At 39.3% G+C, this 22,702-nt stretch overlaps 1 protein-coding gene across 1 annotated transcript in view; it reads left to right on the forward strand.

Annotated features, from left to right (window-relative positions):
- The window catches only part of MYPN (myopalladin), a 76,257-nt gene that overhangs the window by 20,993 nt on the left and 32,562 nt on the right, over positions 1–22,702 (forward strand). Inside the window, exons 3-9 of the mRNA XM_008567107.1 lie at positions 872–923; positions 4,271–4,370; positions 5,556–5,627; positions 12,189–12,330; positions 14,760–14,783; positions 16,132–16,248; positions 16,703–17,072. Of these exons, the coding sequence (XP_008565329.1) occupies positions 872–923; positions 4,271–4,370; positions 5,556–5,627; positions 12,189–12,330; positions 14,760–14,783; positions 16,132–16,248; positions 16,703–17,072 (877 nt within the window). The remainder of the gene's footprint in view (positions 1–871; positions 924–4,270; positions 4,371–5,555; positions 5,628–12,188; positions 12,331–14,759; positions 14,784–16,131; positions 16,249–16,702; positions 17,073–22,702) is intronic.

Raw genomic sequence — 22,702 nt, forward strand, 5'->3', positions numbered from 1 at the left:
GATTGTCTCATTCTTTATATCTCTAATACCTTACACAGTACCAAGGGCATAGTGAGTACTTGATAAACATTTATTGAGCAAGTATATGAATAGAAATGTGTTGTATGTTTTTATCCTCAAATTTTTGGAGTACAATAAATAACTCCAGATTTAGCTCTGTAATATCTTCCTGGAATTCACTATCTTGAGATGTAAATCCGGGACCAAAGCCTGCTAACAGTGCTGAGATTGGATTACAGGGGTTTTTTTCTTTGTGACAACAGGGCTTCAAATACCCCCACTCCAAAGATGAAGTATGACTTGTTAATATTAGGACCGGACGGAAGAGTATCCACCTACACCTACAATGTTTGGAATCCAGTGTAATCTTCTTTTTTTTTTTTTTTTTAAATTCAATCTGTGTAGGCCAAGAGCAAGAGGACTTGTGATTATCAATGAATGCCTGCAAAAACTGCTCTGTTAGTCCAAAGGCATCATCAGGGGTTTCACATGCAAGAACACTTAGAAGTTGGGCCAGTTAATTTGAACTCTATCACTAACCAGCCATGTGACCTTCAGCAATTTCTTCAACTTCTTAGGGTCTATTCCCTCACTTGTCAAATCAGGTGTTAGTGTAGGGAATTGCTGGATTCATTTCTAAGTCTAAGATTCTATAGGTCTTCAAGTGCCTAGGAACCAGTTTAAGAAATTACCATCTTAAAATAAAATAAAATAAAATAAAATAAAATAAAATAAATAAAAATAAAAAGCGTTAAATAAGAAAAAATTTAAAAAATAAAGACAGAATCAACTGCCTCAAAAAAAAAAAAGAAAGAAAGAAAGAAAGAAATTAACATCTTGAAAATCTTATATTGTGTTTTTATTTTTCCAGGGGTTTCTTCTTCTGACTCAGAAGGGGACCCCAACAAGGAAGAGATGAAGCGGTAATTTTAATTTTCTATCTTATAGTCTTAGCATCTTCAGATCCTGATAAAGCTATTAATTGGTTACCAGAACTTGAAGACAGTGGCTCAAGGCCATGACCTCAAAAAAAAAAAAGAAAGAAAGATAGATTGAGCCTATTGGGAGAAGACTTTACTTCTTTTGCTTAAGTCTTGCCTGCAGATTAATTTGAATATTCTCAATATTTAAATAAAGTATCACCTATGAAATATCATACTTATATCTACAAAGTAAAAAACAAATAACCTAGTGGTTGAAAAAATTCACATTTTCTAACAATAATAGTACTCAGAAGAGCACAAAATGTAGTGACGCTAAATTTTACATATATACCTCTACAAGAGTACTCCAAAAAGTTCATGGAAAGGCTGGCAGGCTAGCTCAGTTGGTTAGACAGTGCTATTCTAACACCAAGGTCAAGGGTTCAGATCCCCATACTGGCCAACTGCCAAAAAGAAAAAAAAAAGAGTTCACCCAAAGATTTGCATTATCCTTTAATTCTATTTTTCCATAAACTTTTTGAAGTACTCTCATAGAGGTATATTTGTAAAATTTAGTATTATTTAATATATGTAGTAATTTTCATATGTATATGTAAATGAGTGATCTCAGCAAGTCATACCTTTTTGCTAAACAATTGTACTGAATATTGAACAAAGTTGCATCTGTCCGTTCATTACTTTCCACAACCATTGACTAAGCACCTGCTCTCCACCAGGCATTGCACTAGATGCAGTGCACACTGAGAAAAATCAGATGCTTCCTGCCTTCAAGAGGTTCACAGTCTAGTAGAGGAAAAAATATAGCAAGTATGGAAGGAAATGTATACCAAGAATATAGACAGAGTATGATGACCGTGTACAGAAGGTATAGGACTTGACACAAAGGATTATTTATTGATTGGCAAGGGAAAGAGAGATCAGGAAAGGCTTCACAGAGTCAGTGAGTCTTAAAGGAACAGTAGGTGGACACCCCCAAAACAATGGAGGAAGGGCATTCCAGGCAGAGGAGACTGGACAGAAGGCATGGGAACTGGAACAGACACAGTAACTATTCTTTTAGATTACCTGAAACAAATGGCAACTCTTGGAAGACTGGTTAACTATGTTTGCATGTTCTATCCTCCCTACAGAAGATAAGCTCCTTAAGGGCAGAAATCATGTCTTATTTTTCAAAATCCTTTGCATGTGCCTGCACTTGAATGATAATTTGCTTTTAGCTCTTATGCAGATATGAACACTCATAACCAGAATAAATGATTCTTCCTTTACCACCCTTCCTTATCATTCTCATGGCCTTGGTTCAATTCCTCCTTCTTTCCTGTTTTTATACCAACCACGTTGAGGTCTTCCTGTCTGTTCCAGCCTTTTTCTCTCTTTTATAGTCTCCAAACTACAATCAGTTCTTCTCTAAAAGATAATTCTGATCCTATCATATTCCTGACTTAAAAAAGATTATTACCTATGAGAAAACAAACAACATTTTTAAAAATCTTAATGTGGCCTACATACACAGCCTTATTCAGTAGAGTATCAACCAGGCTTTCCTGTCCATTCCTCCATTCCCCACCTCAGGCATCTACACCACTGACATCTCACAAGCACCATGCATGGTTGATTTTTACCCCTTTGTTCAAGGTGTGCACTTTGCTAGCAATGCCCTATCTCCTTCTCTGCCTGGAAAACTATCCTTCAAAACCCAGTCTAAATGTTTTCCCTCTTTGAGTGCTGTAATAAACTTCTTTATTGCACACTCATCAGTCCTTCCTTCCAGCTCCCCTAACATGTGTTACAAACTTAATGGATATGAATTTTGATATACAAACTTAAATAAGCAAGAAATATTCCATATATTTATCTGCTTTAAATTTACTTTTAGTAGTTAGGATTTAGCTTCTGTTGTGAACAGAAGAGATCCAAATATACTGTGACTTAAATGAGACAGAGATTTATTTCTCATTTACGTAAAAATCTGGATTTGGCTTCACATTCCACTAGGTTCCAGTCTGCTTTCAGCTTTCTGCTTCATCTCATGCTAAGATGTTGCCCTCATCTTCTTAGTCTAATATAGGAAGGAATAAATGGCATGTCCATCCCCCTTTTAAGGTCATCTTTCCTAAGATGCATACATTACAATCCCTCATATCCCATGGTCAGAAAGTACTCATGTGGCCACACCTAGTTGCAACAAAGGTTGGTAAATGTAGTCTTTACTTGGAGTATCCATGTAAATAAATCAGAGATTCTATTATTGTAGCAGAAGAAAACAAATGTTTTGGAGATGCTGGTAGTCTTTGCATCACAGTGTAATTCTGCTTCTGAGACCCCACCTGCCTGGCTGGGAAGAATTTTATTCTGTCATTATTGGGTGTCCCTTTCCCCCTCCACAAAGATACCTGGGATATATATTGAGCAAAGTGGGAACAAACACCTTTCATGATAATTCTTACATAAATTATCTCATTTAACCCTCACAAACATCCTACAGGGTAAGAATTATTTCCCCATTTTAGAGATGAGAAAGCTGAGCCGGAGGGAGGTAACATCCAGACCAAAGGGAGTCCCTCTGTTGTCAGTCATCTATCCCCATGGGTTATGGTGAGAGTCCCATGGCCCAGATCTCAAGGTCCCTTCAGGTCCATGCTTGTTGCTTCCTGACATACTTAGGTACTGATACCTTTAGCAAGACTAGGAACTCTTTACCAAGAGGCATTGCCTACCACTCTGAACTTAGATTCTCCCTCCTGTCAGGTTTTCTGGCAAGGCTCACAGATCTCTCTCTCTCTTTTCCACAACAAAACTAAAATAATCTCCCCTCTGCAACCTTCTCAAGAATACTTCCTGGCTCTCTTACCCTTCAAATAATCTCTGTAATTTAATTTGTGTAAACTTGAAGAGCTTGTTGACTTCAGACTGTTTCTGCTTTCTGCCATGCCCAATCCCAGAGGTAAAGATTTACAAAGCCTAGTGTCTTACTTGAAATGGGAGCAGTAGGGAAAATACAGAGGGCAACAACAAAGTAAATCTCAAAAAATTATCTTCTGCACATACTCCTATCATAGAGCTTGTCTTGGATCTCAGTTGGTAATATATTTGACTCACTGGCTACTAACCCAAGCACGGAATGGTGTCTCATTCATCTTCATGTTTGCATTGCCTAACAAAGTGTGCAGCAAAGTAGCCCTCAGTAAACATTTGTGGAATATTGTCAAATGAAGATTTTTATTATACCCGATTGTAAACAGTGGTAGCATTACTAGTTTTGCTGGAAGAATTTTTGTAAACAGTGGTAAGTCTGTTTTATCATTTATATTCTAATAATTTCTCAGAATCCAGAAGCCAAATGCGGTGTCATCCCCTCCCACTACCTCTGCGGCCATTCCTCCAGCAGGAACCCAAGCCCAGCCCGTTGTGTCAATGATCCAACAGGTACAAGAATCAAAGCAAAACACCAGACAGAGGCTTGGACTGGGACAGATAGGCATTGTCACCATGACCATCTTGTATGGCGTGATCAGGTTCTCCTCTTGGGCAACTCCACCATCCTGATGACCACTTTGTACTTCTGATGTATCAGATCAGTAGTTCCTATTGCTTTGGAAACATACTGTCCAGCTCACAGGCGAATTTCTCAGGAAAATAAACTCTTTACAAATTAGTCTCTGATATTCCTGCTTTATACAGAGTGCTGGTTGCATGTAGTGAGCTGCCAGCTCTCAGACTGGCCCAGGATGAACACTCTATATCATAACATTCAGTTTCACGGAGCTGCAGAGAATTCTGCTTTCTAAGATGGAGCAAAGTATGAAGTTATTTTTCTGAAAACAGTAAAGGCTCTCAACCTCCAAGTTAGTAATAATAATAATACATGCTTTTATTGTAAAAACATTCAAAAAGTTCAGAAGTATATTAAGTAAAAATTTTAGTCAAGGTTCTACTCTCAAGCCCTCACTCAGGAGAGTCAGTAGTTTCTAGAGGATATTTCCAGACATTTTCTATGCATCTATAAAATATATATTTATGCATACACTTTAAAACATATGAAATTGTACTATCTAAATATATTTGTGAGTTGGCCAGTTAGCTCAGTTGCTTAGAGAGTGGTGTTATAACATCAAGATCAAGGGTTCAGATCCCCATAGGCTAGCTACCAAGCACAAAACGAATATATTTGTATCATGTTATTGATATATTTATCTATTAATGATAAATATATTTAAATGTATTAATCTTCAACCTTTTAAAAAAATTCAGAGTTACTTATCTAACCCATTCAGTAATGGGGGGGGGTCAAGGTTTAGTTCTAATCCATTGATTTTCAAACTGTGATTTGTGTAGCCCCAGGACCCTCTTCAGGGGGTTGCGGTTAATTGCATAGATCTATATGTGAGGGTGCAGAGTGGGGATGGACAGCACATATTTTGCAACCACTATCAAATAGAAAAATACAATCATTTCCTTCTAAAATTTAAAGGCTGTGATTCATAAACTTAGAAAATTTGTCTTTTGGTTTGAAACTAATTTCATATACAAAATTCTATAGATTTGTTATATATCTCTATCCATCTAATAATTTTAGTGACAATATGTCTATTGTTCGTTTCTTCCTCACAGTGTCAGAGCCCTACCAATTACTTACAAGGATTGGATGGAAAACCCATCATTGCAGCTCCTGTGTTCACAAAGGTAATCAAAATATTATTTCTTTCTGTCATGGCTTTAAAGACACCACAGCACCACAAAAAAATTTGGTTTGGGATTTACTGATCCAAGATCTACTGGTTTTTATCTTAGGATTTTGGTGTCTTATACAAGAACAGTATAGGCTTTTTTTGATAGTTGTTATACTCCCAGATTTCTAATGATAGGTTTTGTAATGAGAGAAATTATTTCCCCACTCACCACTCTGATCTCTGTGGCCATTCTATGGCTGTTCAACACAGTAGCCATGCCTAGAGGTCAGTTGACAATTTTCTAGCCGCTTACTACTCCAAAGGTTTCTCTGGACTTTTGGAAGAATCAGGTTGCAGGTACCTGTCTTTGGCACTCAAGGAGATGGAGTTAAATGCTCTTAGGAGGTTTAATATAAAGCCTCAGTCTAGGACAAAGAGCTTTCTTTTTCTATTCCATGGTGTCAATTATTGTGGTAGCATCAAATTCTGAGTCTCATAGTCTTTGTATTTAGAACTGGAAATTTTAGCCAGTCACTTTCATTTGCAAGTGAAAAAACCAAGGGAGACCCAGAGAGATTAAGCTATTTAGCCAATGTCACAGGACTAGTTAGTGGCAGAATCAGGACTAAAAATAAGTTCTCCCAATTCATAATCTATTATTCTTTCCTTTATATGACATAGACTGTATTTTTATGTTGTCCAAGATAATAAGTTCAAAGGTAAAAAAACTGAGTCATGTTGGATTTTTTGGTTTTATGAAAACCAAATAATTGGAATCTATGCCTGGATTTACAGTTTATTGTTTATAGGAACATCAAACTTAGGCCTGAAGAGATTTTATTCTCTAAGAAATATGCTTTGGTTTAGAGCAATGGTTATTAATCATGGTTAATTTTGCTCCTCAAGGGTCACTGGCAATGTCTGGAGACATCTTTGGTTGTCACAACTGGGGCGGGGGGGGATTATGCTACTGGCGTCCAAGGATGTTGCTAAGGAACAACAAATGATCCAGCCCAAAATGTCCATAGCGCTGAAGCTAAGAAATCTGGTTTTCAAGCAAAATGGCAAAAATGGTCTTTTCCAGTGGGTAATGACCCTTAAAGGAAGATCTAAATTCACAACCTCCACAGAAGCATCCATTTCAGGGAAGATCTGCCATATCAGGTCATCCAAGATGGTTTTCCAAAATCCAGCATGGAGTCTAAAGTGACCCATGTTTACCCAGATCCATATCAGTTAGGCAAACATTCTTACATAAAACAAGATGTCTCTTGAGTTTTTAGGTTCATTTCTTATAACCTGCATCTGGAGTTTTAGCTTTACTATTTCAAAGACTTGAAGTAGAAAAGCAACATGTTGTGACTTGGTGGATACAAGACTTTGATGAGGAGTTATAGGTGGACCTCTGTGTGTGTGTGTCCATGTGTAACATAGCTAATAGAGCTACTTATTGTCACTGCTAAGTCACCTAGCCTTAAAACAGACCTTAAGTGCCACAGAAATCAAATCACTTTAATTTGTCATGCCCTTTTGTGACTCAGAGACAGTGCTGACTCTTCAAAGGCAGCTAAACTGCGGAGTAGTTACTCCCAGTCCTAACCAAAGTCTCCTCCTCTCTTCCCTTCCTCAACACCATCTGCCCAGACAGACAAGTGACGCCAGAAAGATGTTCATATCTCCACTCAATTTCAGATCTTGTTGGGTGCTCGGTCTCCCCTGCATCGGTCACCTAGCTCATACCTCTGGTACAACATTATCACAACAATAAAGCCATGTACTTTTTTGTCTCTCCCAATCACCCTGAAGGCTATCTCTAATATATAGACAGGAAGCCATAAAAGTAGTAACAGGCCCAAAGCAATTTTAATTATTTCAAAAAGTTTAACAGGACTTTAACACTTTTTCCTTACATTTAAGTTTTGTGGGCTGATTAGACCATCAGGTTTAGCTGTTTTGTGCAGTGACTCTGATTACCTTCTTCTAACTAGATGCTCTGATTGGCAGATACATATGTCTTTGATAAATAAAAATGGAAAAATAAATTAATCATTAGCATGTGTCTTTTGTTAGATAAAATCTCTGAAAGCAATAGCTCCATGGTGGGAAAACCAGTCTTAATACACATATCTAAACTCTGACAGAGCTTTCTCAGCCCTCTGGACATGTGCTTTTGCCTCCTTAAATGGGATCGGGATTGTTCAGACGTAGGGCACTGGGGCAGGTTGTGGTTCAGATTCCAGGGAGATTTATCAGCAGTGGTGTGCTTGCGTTAGTTTCCGTCAGTAAGGGCAAGATTGAGGTCATAAGTCACTGCCAATGTCATTAGCAAATATCTAAGTCATAGCCACCATTGATGGTATCACGTGGCCGTGAGCCATGATAACAGATCATTTGCATATGTTTGTTCGGGTTATTCCTGCTCTATTTACTTCTTTAGGTTTTTCTCGGATTCTAACCCTTACGAATCACTTTCTATACCGCCCAACAAAGCATTTCTTTGCCAGTCATGGCAGGAAGCCTTTTTTTTAAATGCAATCATTGGAGAGCAGAGTTTTATTTAATTCGTTTTTGCTCCTTTGGTGGTAGGAAAGTAGGCGTCTTCTTTTTAAGGAAGGTTAAAGTGAAAAGGAAAGTTGCCCAGCAAAACAGTGGTAGAGTTTGAGAGAACACTATAGGATTTCACATACTAGCTCACTGCTCTATTCACGATACCTATGTTTTTAAATGCTCTTTAACTGTGAATAGGGATAGATGATCCTCCATTCTCGAGGCGGTATCAAAAATACTTTCACTTTGTTTATGTGGGGAAAACAGCGCTCACACTTCTGGAGTGAGAAGGGAGGTAGACGATCAAATTAGAATCTTACTCTTATCACTGCTCCCACTCCAACAGCAGCTGCTCTGGCAGACTGTCAAGGCTGCGGCAGCTCTGGCTCCAACTGCTTCAGCAGTAATTTGAAGAGTGCAAGGGGACAGGGGAAATGAGAATTTGAAGAAGAGCATTTCATTATATAATAGCAGAGGTAGGAAACTGAGATAACTGGGCCGGTAGCTGGATCCAGAGTTCTGAAAATTTTCATGGGTCCCTTTCTCCAACCCAGAGACTTTGCTGACTCACTGTTGCACGAGGCACCTGTGATAATCAGGGAGCAAAGGGACCTTCGGTCAGTTCATTATCAGTAAAAACTGCTCTGATCTGACTCCAGCCTAAAGCACCGTACACATTCACTTGCAGTAACTCCCAAGGTGCAAAAATATCGACTGGATTTAAAAGTAAATAAAAGGACAGAATGAACCTTATAGCTGACATCTCTTAACCAATAAGGGAACTGCTCTTTCTCAAGGGTGTCCCTGAGTTATATTTGTGTTAATTTGCGTTATATTGGTGTATTTATATATACAGTTCTACCAAGCAGGAACTGTATCCTTTCAACTCACATTTACAGCACCTGGAACAGTGCTTGACACAAAGCAGGCACATAGTAATATTTATTCTGTGATAAATAACTTTCATTTCACCTAAGGAGGAATTATTGTTTTCATCACTTTGTGGCTTGAGTGTCTCTAGTAGGAACAGAGAAAGAAATCCAATGTCGAATGGCTGTGGAAGATACGCTTCTCAAGACTCTGTGTTGTCAAGTCAGCCCACAAAGAATGTGCTCCCAGATGATCAGTATGGTGATGACACACAAGACAGATTTGCACTTTGGATACTCTATGCCTCAGGAGGTCACAGACCTTGGGTTATTGTGACTTCAGTCCAGATTCATAATTGCCAGTAAAGACTGTCTTAATCTTTGCTGGTTGGGAACTGTTTCATTTGTCTTATTCATCTTCAGTGACGTCAAGATGAATATGATTAAGTCTGTGCAGATCATGTCATCAGAAACAAACAGCCTAAGATCTACTGCTGTGATGAACATGGTCTCATCTACAGTATGTTCTAATGGTGTAGCTGGTTTGGACCCCGCTGTGTAAAATGTGCGGCAGCTCCATCGCATGAGACTTTGTAGAAAAGCACAGTTTCCAGCAATAACAACTATCATTGTCCTTAAAACTATGACTTTCAACAACTTTTTCTAAGTGGCTTGTAAGATGACCTTTGGCACCTCCTTTACTGAGTACCGCTGGTGTGCCGCACTGGGAGGAGTTTCCATCTCATATCACAGACATCAGTGGACTATTCCATGCACTGTAATATCTCAGGTATCTTGGCCAGACTCTCAGATAGAACACAGGGCTTTCAATGTGAAATAAATAATAATAACAACTGTATTAGTCTGTTTTGTGTTGCTATAACGTAATACATGGAGCTGGGTAATTTATGAGAAAATGAAGTTTATTTCCTACAGTTTCTTAGGCTGGGAAGTCCAAAGTCCAGGGAACACAGCTGGTGAGGGTCTTGGTGGTGGCAACGGTGACCCAGGGGTCTCACGTTGTAAGATGGTGGAAACAGAGAGTGCGGAGAGAGAGAGAAAGACAGACTCTCCTCTTCTTTTAAAGCCCTCAGAACCACGCACCTGACCACCATGTTAATCCATTCACTACTGCGCGATCCTATAGTCCAATCACTTCTTCAGGGCTCCACCTTTCAAATACCATAATAAGATTTCCCACCCTCTTAACAGTCACAGTGGGGGCTAAGTTTCTAATACATAAAACTTGGGGGAACACAAGTCAAGCATCACAATTCAAGGAGTTTTGGGGGGACATAATTCAATCCACTGCAACAACCAACTAGTGTTCTAAATTGTGAGCAGCATATTTTGTCGAGAAGATTTTTTGGCAAGCAGGGCTTGGGTGTAATCTCTGCAGATTGAGAATTGGCTCATATGTCTAAACTGAACTGCATGCCATGTCGGAGTATATAGATTGACTTCATTCTGCTTATATCCATTTACAAATGTGCCATATTTCATTTATATAACCCTTCTGCCACAACCACATTTTTTTGGTTTGGTTTGATTTTCTAATTTGTTTGCCTCAAGAAGGAATGAAAACTTCACTTTCTGTAAATTCCAGGGTGATATCTGACTGCCATTAAAGTTTTCAATAGGTCACAAAGCTATAATTTTAGCACAGAATTTGCTCAGAGAAGGACATAGTTCACCTCTTTGCCGGGAGCACCCAAGACTCATTATGCTTCTTGCTTTCCATTCTTGTCAGTAGAAGATGTTGCTTTGGGTAGACAAGGAATAACTAAGTTTTCGATCAAATAGCTCTTTATTAATTCAGAAGCCACTCTATGCTAATTCTGTCCTGAATCACTTCAGCAAACAAATTTGGGAACGTAAAAAGAGCAAAACACTAACATTGAACTACAGCGGCCCCTGGCTGTCACAATATCAACTGAAGCACTTCCCTGAGGTAAAAGTGTATCCCAGCTAAAGCCATGTGGTTATCCCCACCCCTGAAATCCTTAGACAAATCCTATACATATGATATGGCCATGCACAAAATATCCTAAGTTGTTCAGCTAAGAGCTTTTAAAAATCACGAAATATTTATGACAAAAGCAAAAAAATAAACAAAATATATTGGCTTTTCCTTTCAACTAAGAGCCAGTATTTCCTAAATGCAGGTGCAAAAATTGTAATAGGAAGCCTTGCAGAATTTGTTACTTACAGAATTTATGGAGGAAGTTTAATGTAACCTTTCCATGTTTACAGTCTTTGGACCAAAATGAAAAACACAAATATGCCCACACACTTGCCAAAGAAGCACTTCATAATCAAATGCAGTACTGCCTACACAAAAGAATGTGGGGTTTTATGCTCACAGATAATGATAAATGAGAAACTAATTGTGAAAGGAAAATGTGCACTCCATTTCCCATAGAGTCTAGTATAGAATACACTGATGTTTTACAATTCAACATGGTTTTTCTAAACCTTTTATCGTGGAAGTGTGGGAAAGCATTTAATGATTCCTATGCAAAATTACATTATTTTAAAATGACATATGACTCCACTTGTGACTATGATGTTATAAAGATGGTTGTTGTTTATATCCCTCACGAAAGGGATACTATCCTGTAAAGACCACATTAGGAAAACAAAAAATCCACTTCCAGGACTACAGAATGGAAATGAGACAAAGCCGGGAAGACAGGATCAGTTACTTGGTCCACAGAGCTGTTCCACCTCGTGAACCGCCACATTCTTTTGTGGAATAACACTTGACTCGCATGTTGAATACATCTAGTAAAAACTCACTGCAGACTTTTAAATTATTATTTCTGGAAACCAAACTAGGGCACTTAAGAACAGAGGTACCGTACCAAAAATTAGCTGCTTTAATCAGAATGTTTTGCCTGATATTTAATAAACCTACTAGCACTGCAACAGAGAGGTAAAGGAAGAAGACAGTGAGAAAAAAGCATTATATGGGCTCAGATGAGTCTGTCTTCAAAAGCAGACCCAATGTACATCTACAGAATTGAAGCTGCTGGAGATGTAGAAGGTTTGAAGAATATTCAAATATGAAGGAGATGGCGTCTTTTTAAAGTTCAGCACTGGAACTAGATTCCAGAAAAGTCAACTTTTTGGCTCTAACAATACTCTTCTCATTATAGATGCTACAAAATTTGTCAGCTTCTGAGGGTCAGCTGGTTGTCTTTGAATGCAGAGTAAAAGGAGCTCCATCTCCTAAAGTTGAGTGGTATAGAGAAGGGACCTTGATAGAAGACTCTCCAGATTTTAGGATTTTACAGAAAAGTAAGTTGATGCTTTAAAATTATTTTTCTGATAATTTATTTTTATAAACTTATTGTATACATTTATTTTATAACTTTTTAACAACTAATGAAAAATTAATCAAGAAGAATAAAATAAAAATCACCTGTAATCATACTCCCCAAAACTAAAACCTGTTAGCATAATTTGGTGGATGTTCTCCAAAAATTTTTTCATGTATTTTTTTAAATAAAAATAAATCGTGCTACTCTTTTTTATAAATTGATTTTTTACTCAACATTTCATAAACATCTTCCCATAGAGCTTTCTTTCTTTTAAAATAAAAATAATCATATCAATTTCATATTTATCTTATTGTTGAACATTTAGATTGTTCATAAATTTTTACTCTTATAAACTGTGCTTCATCATCATACAATATATGCCTATATTTAAACAAGCTGTACCCCATAAACATGTACAATGAAAAAAAATTAAAGAAAAGTAAAATAAATAAATAAACTATGCTTCAATGCATGTTAACAGAGCAATTTTTTTAGGAATATCTATAGTTATTGCCTTAGAATAAATTTCTAGTACTCGAATTGCTACTGTAAATTCACATTTTTTTTAGACTTTTAATATATTTTGCCAAAATACCATCCCAAAAGGTTGAGCTAAATTTAGGACAATCACAAAGTTGATCAGTCAAACTGAGACACTTAGGGGAGTGAAAGAGGGTGCTATAAATAATTACGCAAGGATCTCAGGCACAAACTAGGTCTGTCCCAATTGAACTGGAACACGTGTTGCCCTAGCTACATTTTGCTACAGCCAGTAATACATGGGAAGGCCTTCTGTCTCACACCATCACCCACGATGGTGCTAACCATTATTTTTAATCTTCATTAATTTTGTAGGACAAACATGGGCACACTGTTTTAATCTGCACTTCAATAATAAGTAGAATGGAACTTTTTTTCATATTTATTTAGGTCTTTGTATTTTTTAAAATTCCATATTGGGTTTTTGTTCTTTTTAATTGTAAGAATTATTTATATACTCAAGTGGTTAATTCTTCTTTTCTTATCACTTAATGCTTTCACCTTGTCCTGCAGTGCTTTCTCCTTGACCCATTGCAGCTGTAAAACACATTGCAACTTATTTGATTTTTTAAGTAGATGTTTTTATTAACTATACAGAACAATCTATTATGGAAAAGTTTGTGAAGGAAATTTCTAAAGTGTTGGTAGTCTTTCTCCGGGCTAGTGTCAATGGTTTTGCTTCCTTTTGTATTTTTTTCAGTTTTTCTATAGTGAACATATTTTACTTTTATTTATATTTAAATTTATTTATTTTTCATTGGCTAAAAATGTGTATAATTTATTGTGTACAATATGAGGTTATGAAATATGTGTGCATTGTGGAATGGCTAAATCATGCTAATTAACATATGCATTACCTTACATACTGTTCATATTTTGTGAATTGTTTGCTTTTTTGTTAATTTGTTTCTGCCTTTCACAAAATAGTAGTACTTGGATCAGTGTAATATATGAATCAGAACTACTGTCAGGTTTTAGCAGCATTATCAGCAACAGTAATATATTCTAAATACCATTTAAACTGAGGAAAAAAGAAAAAAAAACTTCGACAGTCCTGTCGGTGTAGAAGATTGTAACTAAGTTCAACAACTACTTACTGAGTGCCTGCTAATTGATAAACATTAATTGAACACCTGTATTTAGTACCATGGTGGGCACTTTCAGGAATGCCAAAAAAAAAAATTTTTTTTTTTTAAAAGATGACCGGTAAGGGGATCTTAACCCTTGGCTTGGTGTCGTCAGCACCACGCTCAGCCAGTGAGGAACAGGCCATCCCTGTATAGAATCCGAACCCGTGGCCTTGGTGTTATCAGCACCACACTCTCCTGAGTGAGCCACAGGCCAGCCCTAATGCCAAAGAATTTTAAGATAAAGAACCTGCTCTCAAGGAAACTATTATCTATCCTGAGGCTCTTGATCTTAGAAACCTTAGAGCAGGAGGTATATTCTACATTTTATTAGGATATGATCCAAAGCCAAGAATGATCTCTCAGTCTTCACAAACTTTTTTCAGGTATGGCTAAATGAGTACCAAAAAAAGCCAGTTGTTTCTGAATCCCAGCTAACTCAGGAACGTTTCTTCACCTAAGGTTTATACACCCAAGTGGAACCCAGGTGCGTCCCAAGACGCAGCAACATCATTTGGTTGGTCGCTCTGCTGCTGCCCTTCTGTGATACCCGTCCTGTCCCTATTGAGGTCATTGGTGCTTAGATCATTTTACCTAACACTGACATTAATATTAACATTGACAAATCACTGCTGAGTATGCAAGGGACTATGAAATTCTATAAGAAGCTTCTAATGAAAATGTACCCTCTCAGTAAAATAAATGCTCAGAATCTTTTAATTTTTTTTTTTTCTTTTAGAACCTCGATCCATGGCAGAGCCAGGTAAAAATCATTTCAACTTTAACTTATTAGTATATGATGAGTGATTTGATATATATAAGAAACATACTGAAATTACACTGGTGTCAAGAAAAAGTGAAAGATAATGTTTTTTTAAAAAGATCCAAACAAACTCTAGCTACTATTATAGGAGAAGAGAAGGGAGCACGTACATATTTGGAATATATATTCAATGCTTGATATGAATGCAGTTAGTTCTTGATTATTAGGGAGTGTTTCTTAGGAGTATTTCCCCTCTGTCCTTGGCATCTACCCATCCCCTCCCAGAACTGGTGGGTATCTACTATGCTAGCTCAGTTCCAGTTCCACAGCCTATGGGTCTCAAAACTTTTGCATCAGATTTTGAAATTTGCAGAGATTCAATAAAATGTCTGTGATGTTATTAGATTTGGTCGGGAGGATACTAAGATGCGATAGGAAGAAGTGATAATAGATGAACCTCTTAATACACATTTCTCTCAAACCAGGGCATAAACACCTGAATGCCCTCTCTGTGACCACCCTAAAAAATCAGATTGTATTGGTACTTCTGGGTGAGAAAGACACTTTGGAATTTCATTATTATAATTCTCTCTTCTGACAAGTGAATGGAAAGGCATTCCAGAAGTAGACACTGGACATCCATGTTGCATGGTTCTATACAAGTCTCCTATATATACATAGTAAAGACCAGAAATGGTCTCCCTCTTGTATTGCTTGTAGTGAAGTAGTATTTTTCCCCTTGAAAATATTTCAGGCCTTTGACACTTCCATCCAGAGTGGGCCTTTTCACTAAGCCCAAAATACACAAAATAATTTTCGAGTTACCCAAAAGGGAACCCTGCCCTAAACAAGTCCTCTTCCCAGCTCACTTGGTTCAAGCGCGGTGGTGCTGATAACACCAAGGTCTGTAATTCAATACCTATACTGACCCGCAAAAAAAGAAAGAAATTCCACAGCTAGAGAGTTTCTCCTTCCACCTTGCATAATGCAAATATCCTTTGGAGCCAGAATATTTTATCTTATCAGGGAGGTACATTGTAGTGTGAATGAATTTATCAGAGCACTTCCTGGAAGCGTGTTGCTGAAGGATGAGGGTATGAATGTTTGGAGAACAGAGAGAAGGAAGCATTGGCTGGGGGACTCAGAAAAAGGTCAGAGAGGTCCCCAAACCAGTCTTTTCCACTACATCATTTAGGATTCTTTGGGTAGCAAGTAAAGAAGACCAGTTGTTCTCAAGGCATTAATATAGTCAGCTTCTTATACCGGCTCTTGTAGAATCATTACCTCACATCAGTAAATTCCATTTGCATAACTAAGTCAGTAATCGTTCTGTTTCATTGGCACGTAGAGGAGATTTGCACTTTGGTCATTGCTGAGGTGTTTGCAGAAGACTCTGGGTGCTTCACGTGTACCGCAAGCAACAAGTACGGCACCGTGTCCAGCATCGCGCAGCTGGACGTGAAAGGTACAATGCAGAACAGCCTACGCTATGCCTTTGAGCATGAGTCTGCAGAGTCTGTGCTGCCTTCCTTACTGCTTTCCACATGAAGCTAGCTTGGCTCTCCTAAAAAGATTTGAAGTATTGAGGAAAATGTTCTTGAATGATGTCCAATTTTCACTTTCTTGTTGCACTTAGAGCCACCACCACCACTACCCCAGTTATCCTGCTGTCATCCTTATACTTCCTAAGAAAACACTTCCGTGGGCTTATATAAACTTCTAAAAATATTTCCAAAAGAGTACTTAGATTTTTAATTTAGTTTTTTCCCTGCATCCTCACCATTCTTTAATGCCCAAGATTATGATCTGGTTTTGACAAGCATTTTCCCATTTGTATACATGCCCCAGCTCGGGGTTACAATCCTATCTCAGTCTCGTTGGATAAGGCTAACGCTCGGGTCCTGTGACTGTCCTTTCAGGAAATGAAGACCTCAGCAATAACGGGTCTCTTCATTCGGCCAGCTCCACCACCAACTTGGCTATTATTGAGCAACAGCCATCTCCGCCCAACCCAGAGCCTCCTTCTGTGGAACAGCCCCCAAAACCCAAACTCGAAGGGGTTCTGGTGAACCACAATGAGCCCCGGTCAAGCTCCAGGATTGGGCTCCGTGTGCACTTCAACCTGCCTGAAGATGACAAGGGAAACAAAGCGTCTGAGGGTGGGATGGCAGCCACCAGCCAGTCCAGGCCCAATTCTTTCCAGGAGAGGTTCAATGGACAGGCAGCAAAGATCCAGGAGCCTTCCTCACCTGTCAAAGAGCCCCCTCCAGTTCTGGCCAAACCAAAACTGTAAGTACAAATGAGAGTGGGTGACCAAGAACACCTGTGAGCTTCTCTTAGGTGTAACTTTCTTTTAAATGATGGAGCTCAAAAAGGGAATTACCAACTGAGAAAATACACATTAAATACTTTGCCAAAAGAACATTCTTACATCAGTGTAAGAGTACTGTGCTACCATTTTTATTATTAATATTCTACCTCCAGCAATGTTGAGCCTAAACTAATTCAGGAAGACATTTGTCCAGTGTTAGAGGCCCCAGGTAAAGCACTTCTGGGCTCTTCTTGTAAAGCCCTGTCTTGTGTCTAATAATCTTTATAGTCTATAATTTCCTCCTTATATTTCTCATTTCTGCTTCAGCTTAAGCTTTTGAAGTAATTATGGAAAAGCTATTTAGTATTTTTCAGATAGTTCCTTGCTATTGCGAGATATGCTCTAGTACCCATAGTAGGCTTTGTATAAAAATAATAGGATGAAAGAAGAAGTAGTCATGACTTTCTGACTCAATGCAGGAGCCTGCTGTGGTTGTCCCCCTAACTTTGTAGAGAGCCTCTGTCAGAGCCATGCTGCAATGTATAAAGTTCATCCAGAGCAAACACAGAGCATGATACTACTCTTATGTTTGGTTTTATCCACACATCAAAATGATAGAAATTATGTTTATAATTACATACACCTCTAAATACCAACATCAAAATCTATAGCAACAGCGCTCCCACCATGCGCCCCTCAGGGCTGACAATGAGATGATCATTGTTCATGTTGTTTAGGTTTATATTCTTCTCACCAGCACATAAGGCAGAATTCTGGGCATTAAATTCAATCCTATGAAACATGCCTCTAAGCAAGTCAAATTCAGAAATATCGCTATCCCCTCAAAGTTCTGCTGGTCACAGGGAACAGGAATCCCTGCGCGCAGGGATGGGAAACAAAAATCAGTCAAGTCCTTCAAGAGAACTGGAGAACTGAGCTAGGCCTCCTCGCCTGTCACTCATGCATCACATGGTCAGTCTAGCCTCTGCCCAGAAGCTGGCAGGGCTGGCTCATGCTCTGTCTGTCTGAGCATTTCCTTGTTTCCTCTTTACATATCTGCTCTATTCTTCTCTCTTTGAAGACTTGTCAATTCATACATCACCCATCGTGGCCATGTCCCCATTATACATCATGATCTGTGTCAAGTAAGTACCACTGCTAACTAAATTGTTCTTAGCAGCTCGATTCCAAATTCCAATTGGTCCAGCCCAGTCAGGTGACCCTACTTCTACCTCCAGTCTATTCATCTGTGCAGAGGATTTATATTTGGAAAGAAGAGTCATATGGATCAAATCAGGAACTGTGGGTGGGGTAAGGTCCAGAAAAGGGAGTTATGGGGAACAGGTAACCCCAAACAGCCTCCTTGGGAAGTGCCTTCTTTGTAGGGCTTTCTCTTACACAGACACTGTTTTAGGGGCTATTAGTACGTCCGTTAGGATTAAGTTGAGCTTCATCTTACAGAACACTCAAACAAACAGGGGTTTAGCACATGAGGGTTTGTTTTCTCTCACATAAAGGCAGTAGACAGGGAGTCTGGGGCTGTTATGGTGGCTCCATGGTCATTAAGAATCACTTCTATCTTTCTACTCTGCCATCCCCCACACTGGCTTCTTCTCCAGGTCCTCTCAGGGCACAACATGGCTAATGGTGGTCTGGTCGTCACATCTGCATTTTAGACATCAGGAAGAGCAGATGAGCAGAATTCACACTCTTGGTGTCAGAACCCCTTTTAAGGAGCCTTCTTAGTGGTCTCGCCCAAAATCTGCTTTTATATCATTCACCAGAATTTAGTTACATGATTAGATACTGGTTGCAAAGGAGGCTGGGAAGGTGCTGCATACATTACCACCATGAATAAAATCAGGTTCTTTTACAAAGGGGAGAATTATGTAGACAGCAGTGTCTGCCATATAGGACTTTCAATTAGTATAAAAATTCTTTCTGCTAAATTATGTAGTGACATCCTCTAAAAACCCAGTCTCAGCACTATATAATTCTTTAATACTCTTTGCCTTCCTTAAGTTTTCTCTTTTTTTCCTGTTTGGCAGCAGGCTGCTGATATGGGGATTTGAACCCTTGACTTTGATGTTACAACACTGTGCTCTCACCAATTGAGCCAACCGGCCAGCCCCTCAAGTTTTCTTTTAATTGTATATATATATGTTTATATTAGTATAGGTATAAATACACATATGTATGTGCGCACACACACACACACACCCCTTTGTAAATCCACATGCCTTTTCTTACTAGTTCTAACCTCATTGGTTTTTAACCCCACAGATTTTTAAAAATTTATTTTTTATTATTATTATTATTTTACATTCTAAGATGTTGTTGTGGAGCAGTTGGGGGAGGGGGAAAGGGGAAAGGGTGAGGAATACAGAGGGAGGAGGAGGAAGGGGGGCATGGTAGAGGCCTGTGGCACCCCCTCATTCTGGCAGGGGAGCCTGGGGCACTACTTGCAGCAGCTCGGTGGTTGTCACTGGACTGGATGCTGATGTCAGGGGGGTGCAGTTGAGACGCTCAGCACCTCCTTGCCCCAGCTTGAGAGCCCGGGGGCTTCTGGTCCTTCTAGATTTTATAGGTATTCTTTGGTGGTGTTAGACCTTCATTGGTTGATATCAGAAGTTTGTCTCTGATCCGTGGGTGTTTTGTGTTTTCTTTCAGTTCTGTGTTGGATTACTAGCTACTGCCACCACTCAAATGCTGCACTGGAACTAATTTGTTGTCCTTTGCTTACTTCTAAAATGGGGGAACTTCCTGTAGGGACCAGCACTTGAGCCCTGTGGTTGAGCTAAATTGCTGCTTTGCTGCTGATTCACTGGGGAAGGCTATTTGTGAAGCTCAGGTTTTAATTGTTGACCTAGTAAGCACTTCCTGGTCTCCTGAGGTCTGGTATTGGTGAGGTCTGGTCCACCTGGGTTGTGTGGAAACTTTGGTCTGGGCCTCAGTCTCTTCAGCAAACTACACTCCTGGAAGTTCTGTATTCCTGACCAGTCTCCACTGAGTGGTCCTGCATGGATTAGAGGGCAGATTGCTGTCCATGCTGTGCCCCAGTATTCCCCCGGTGGGTCCATATCCCCCACTGCCTGCACTCCAAACACTTCCCCGGCCTCTAAGTGGCTCCTTTTTTCAGTTGTCTGTGGCCCCACATCCTGTGTGGGTCCACAGGAACCCTGTTAGTGGTCCTACTGGCCTGGGGGCCACCAAGGCCCTTTTCTCCCCCGCAGCCTCCAAGCAACTTCATGTGAAGGGTACAGCAGCAGCTTTTGCCAGCTCTTGTTCTGTGTGCTCACCAAGGCCAGACTTAAAGTGTCTGGGGCTCAAAACATTGGAGTGGTCCCTTCTTTCTCTCATAACGGCTTCTCCTGCCTCCACGCACTCCCTACGTCTCTCCTCCTCTTCCCCTGAGCTCTAGCAGCCCCAGCTTGGCAGTCATTGCTTTTTAATAGTTGTAAATTGGTTGATGTGAGAGAGGGTAATGCTGGGGAGCATCTAATCTGCCATCTCGATTCTGAATGTGTACCTAACCTCACAGGTTTTGCAATAACATGTATTGACTCAGTCTTCTCGAGGATACAATTTTATGCTAGTTCCTTTGGAAAAGAGAGATAATTTAGATCTTAAAACTACAATAGAATGGGAAGCCATCATTTTTAAATATTGTGTCATCAAAGCCTAGATACTTCCAACTTTAAAATTTTCAAGTTGAATATCAAGCTGTCTAGAGCAGTGATTATTCAACCTGGCTACACTCTAGAATAAAATGTGGAGCTTTTAAAAAATATTTATGCCCTCCTTTGAATTGAATCAGAATCTCTCCACAGATTATGTTAATGTGCAGTCAGTTTGGAAACCAGTAGTGTAGAGTTAGAGAAATAACCTGAGTTGCAACCCTTCCCTACCCCCGACCCATCCACACCCAGGAAAAAACAGTAACATTTCAAAGTGAGTAAAATGTCAGACAAAAATCAGAATATACTAGGAAATCCTATGCTTTGGGGACAAGTGTTTCTTCAGAGCAGTGGTTCTTAGCCCTAAGTGCATGTAAGAATCGCCCAGGGCCTTGTGGTAGGTGGACCAGCAACATCAGCATCACCTGGGAGCTTAATAGAAATGCAGCCTCTCAGGCCCCACCCCAGGGCCTGAATCAGAAATTCTGGGGGTGGGCCCCTGACATTTGTGTTTTAACAAGCCCTCCAGAGAATTCTGAGGCTTGCTAAAGTTTAACAACTAACCTATATTTTAAAAGATAACTCTGCCTGGATCCCTTCCCAGGCCAGTTAGTTTTCTGGGCAGTGGTGCCTAAATCAGTGAGGTTTGTTTGTCTTTTAAAGTAACCAGCTCAGTGACTGCTGCTAAAACCACAACATATTTCCTTAGAATTGGTTATCCTAATCTAGGATGTGCAGGCAAATATTTAACAACTGATGGGTGGGAAAGCCCTGATTGGTAGCATTTGCCAATTTCTTCCCACTATGGTGGTTTCAAGCTACTAAGAGAAGGTCTTTGAATGGGTAGTGGGATGAGATGTACACAATCTGTTCTTCAGAGCTGGTAAGAGCTGGCTCCCCACACATTGCCCAAAACTGTACTTGGAACAGTACTTGATATAGTATCCCAAGTTTGTTTAGTTATGTTTGTCTGGCATTTCCAATAATTCAAAATTCCTAAGAAATTCTTTTGTATTCCTTATCATTCTGAAACTCTGAAATTCATTCTTACAAACCTTGAAATTGACTTTTGTAGTTCAGAAACTAAAAAATATAATTGCCACTATTTATTGATCACTTATATGTTTTAGGTGATTTATCAATTCTCACAACAACATTAAGAGGGTTTTTTTTAAGGTTTATTTTTTTAATTTATTTTTTATTAGCATATTCATTGTTACAAATCATACTTATTCTTTATGCCCCTTATCCAATCCCCCCCTTATCGTCTCCCTTTCCCTTCCTCTCCTTATCCCCCGCCCCCCTCTAATAACCATACATTTGTTCTCTCCATCTGATAGATTAACCATTCCTCTGTTGGTTTGTTGCCTAGATATCCAGTACTGAGACAGTTGTGATCAGGTTCTCTCCTATTATCATAAATCAGATGCTTGTGCTTTGTGGAGAGAGAGGACCTCTTTTTTTTTTGGTCTCCACTGGTGCCTCTCCTTGTGTCAATACAGTTGAGAGTCTAGTGTGCCATCTGCACGGTGGCTGTGACTGCTGCGATAGAGACTAGCCAATTTTGCGGCAGCTGTGGCAGTTGTGGTGGCTATGGTGGGCTACCGGTGTGGAAACAGTGTTTTTGGTCTGCTCTTTACCTGGGTGCATATTATTACTATTTTACTTATGAGGGAATCAGAGTCGGAAAGTCAAGAAACCACCCAAAGCCACACAGATAATAAATGGCAGAGCCAAGATTAGGACCTAAATCTGTCTGTCTGCAGAGCTCATATGCTTAAATTAAGTTGTGGCAAAAGGGAAGAGATTTTAAGGTGATCAGAGAGAGTTGACACATCTACAGAAAGAAAGCTTGGGTATAAAATTGACTTCATAAATCTTCATAGCAACAAGAAATGAGCAGCTGAATTTGTAGCAATTCTTGACAGGCT

The sequence above is a fragment of the Galeopterus variegatus genome, unplaced genomic scaffold (genome assembly GCF_000696425.1).
Source record: "Galeopterus variegatus unplaced genomic scaffold, G_variegatus-3.0.2 Scaffold293, whole genome shotgun sequence".
Taxonomy (NCBI): domain Eukaryota; kingdom Metazoa; phylum Chordata; class Mammalia; order Dermoptera; family Cynocephalidae; genus Galeopterus; species Galeopterus variegatus.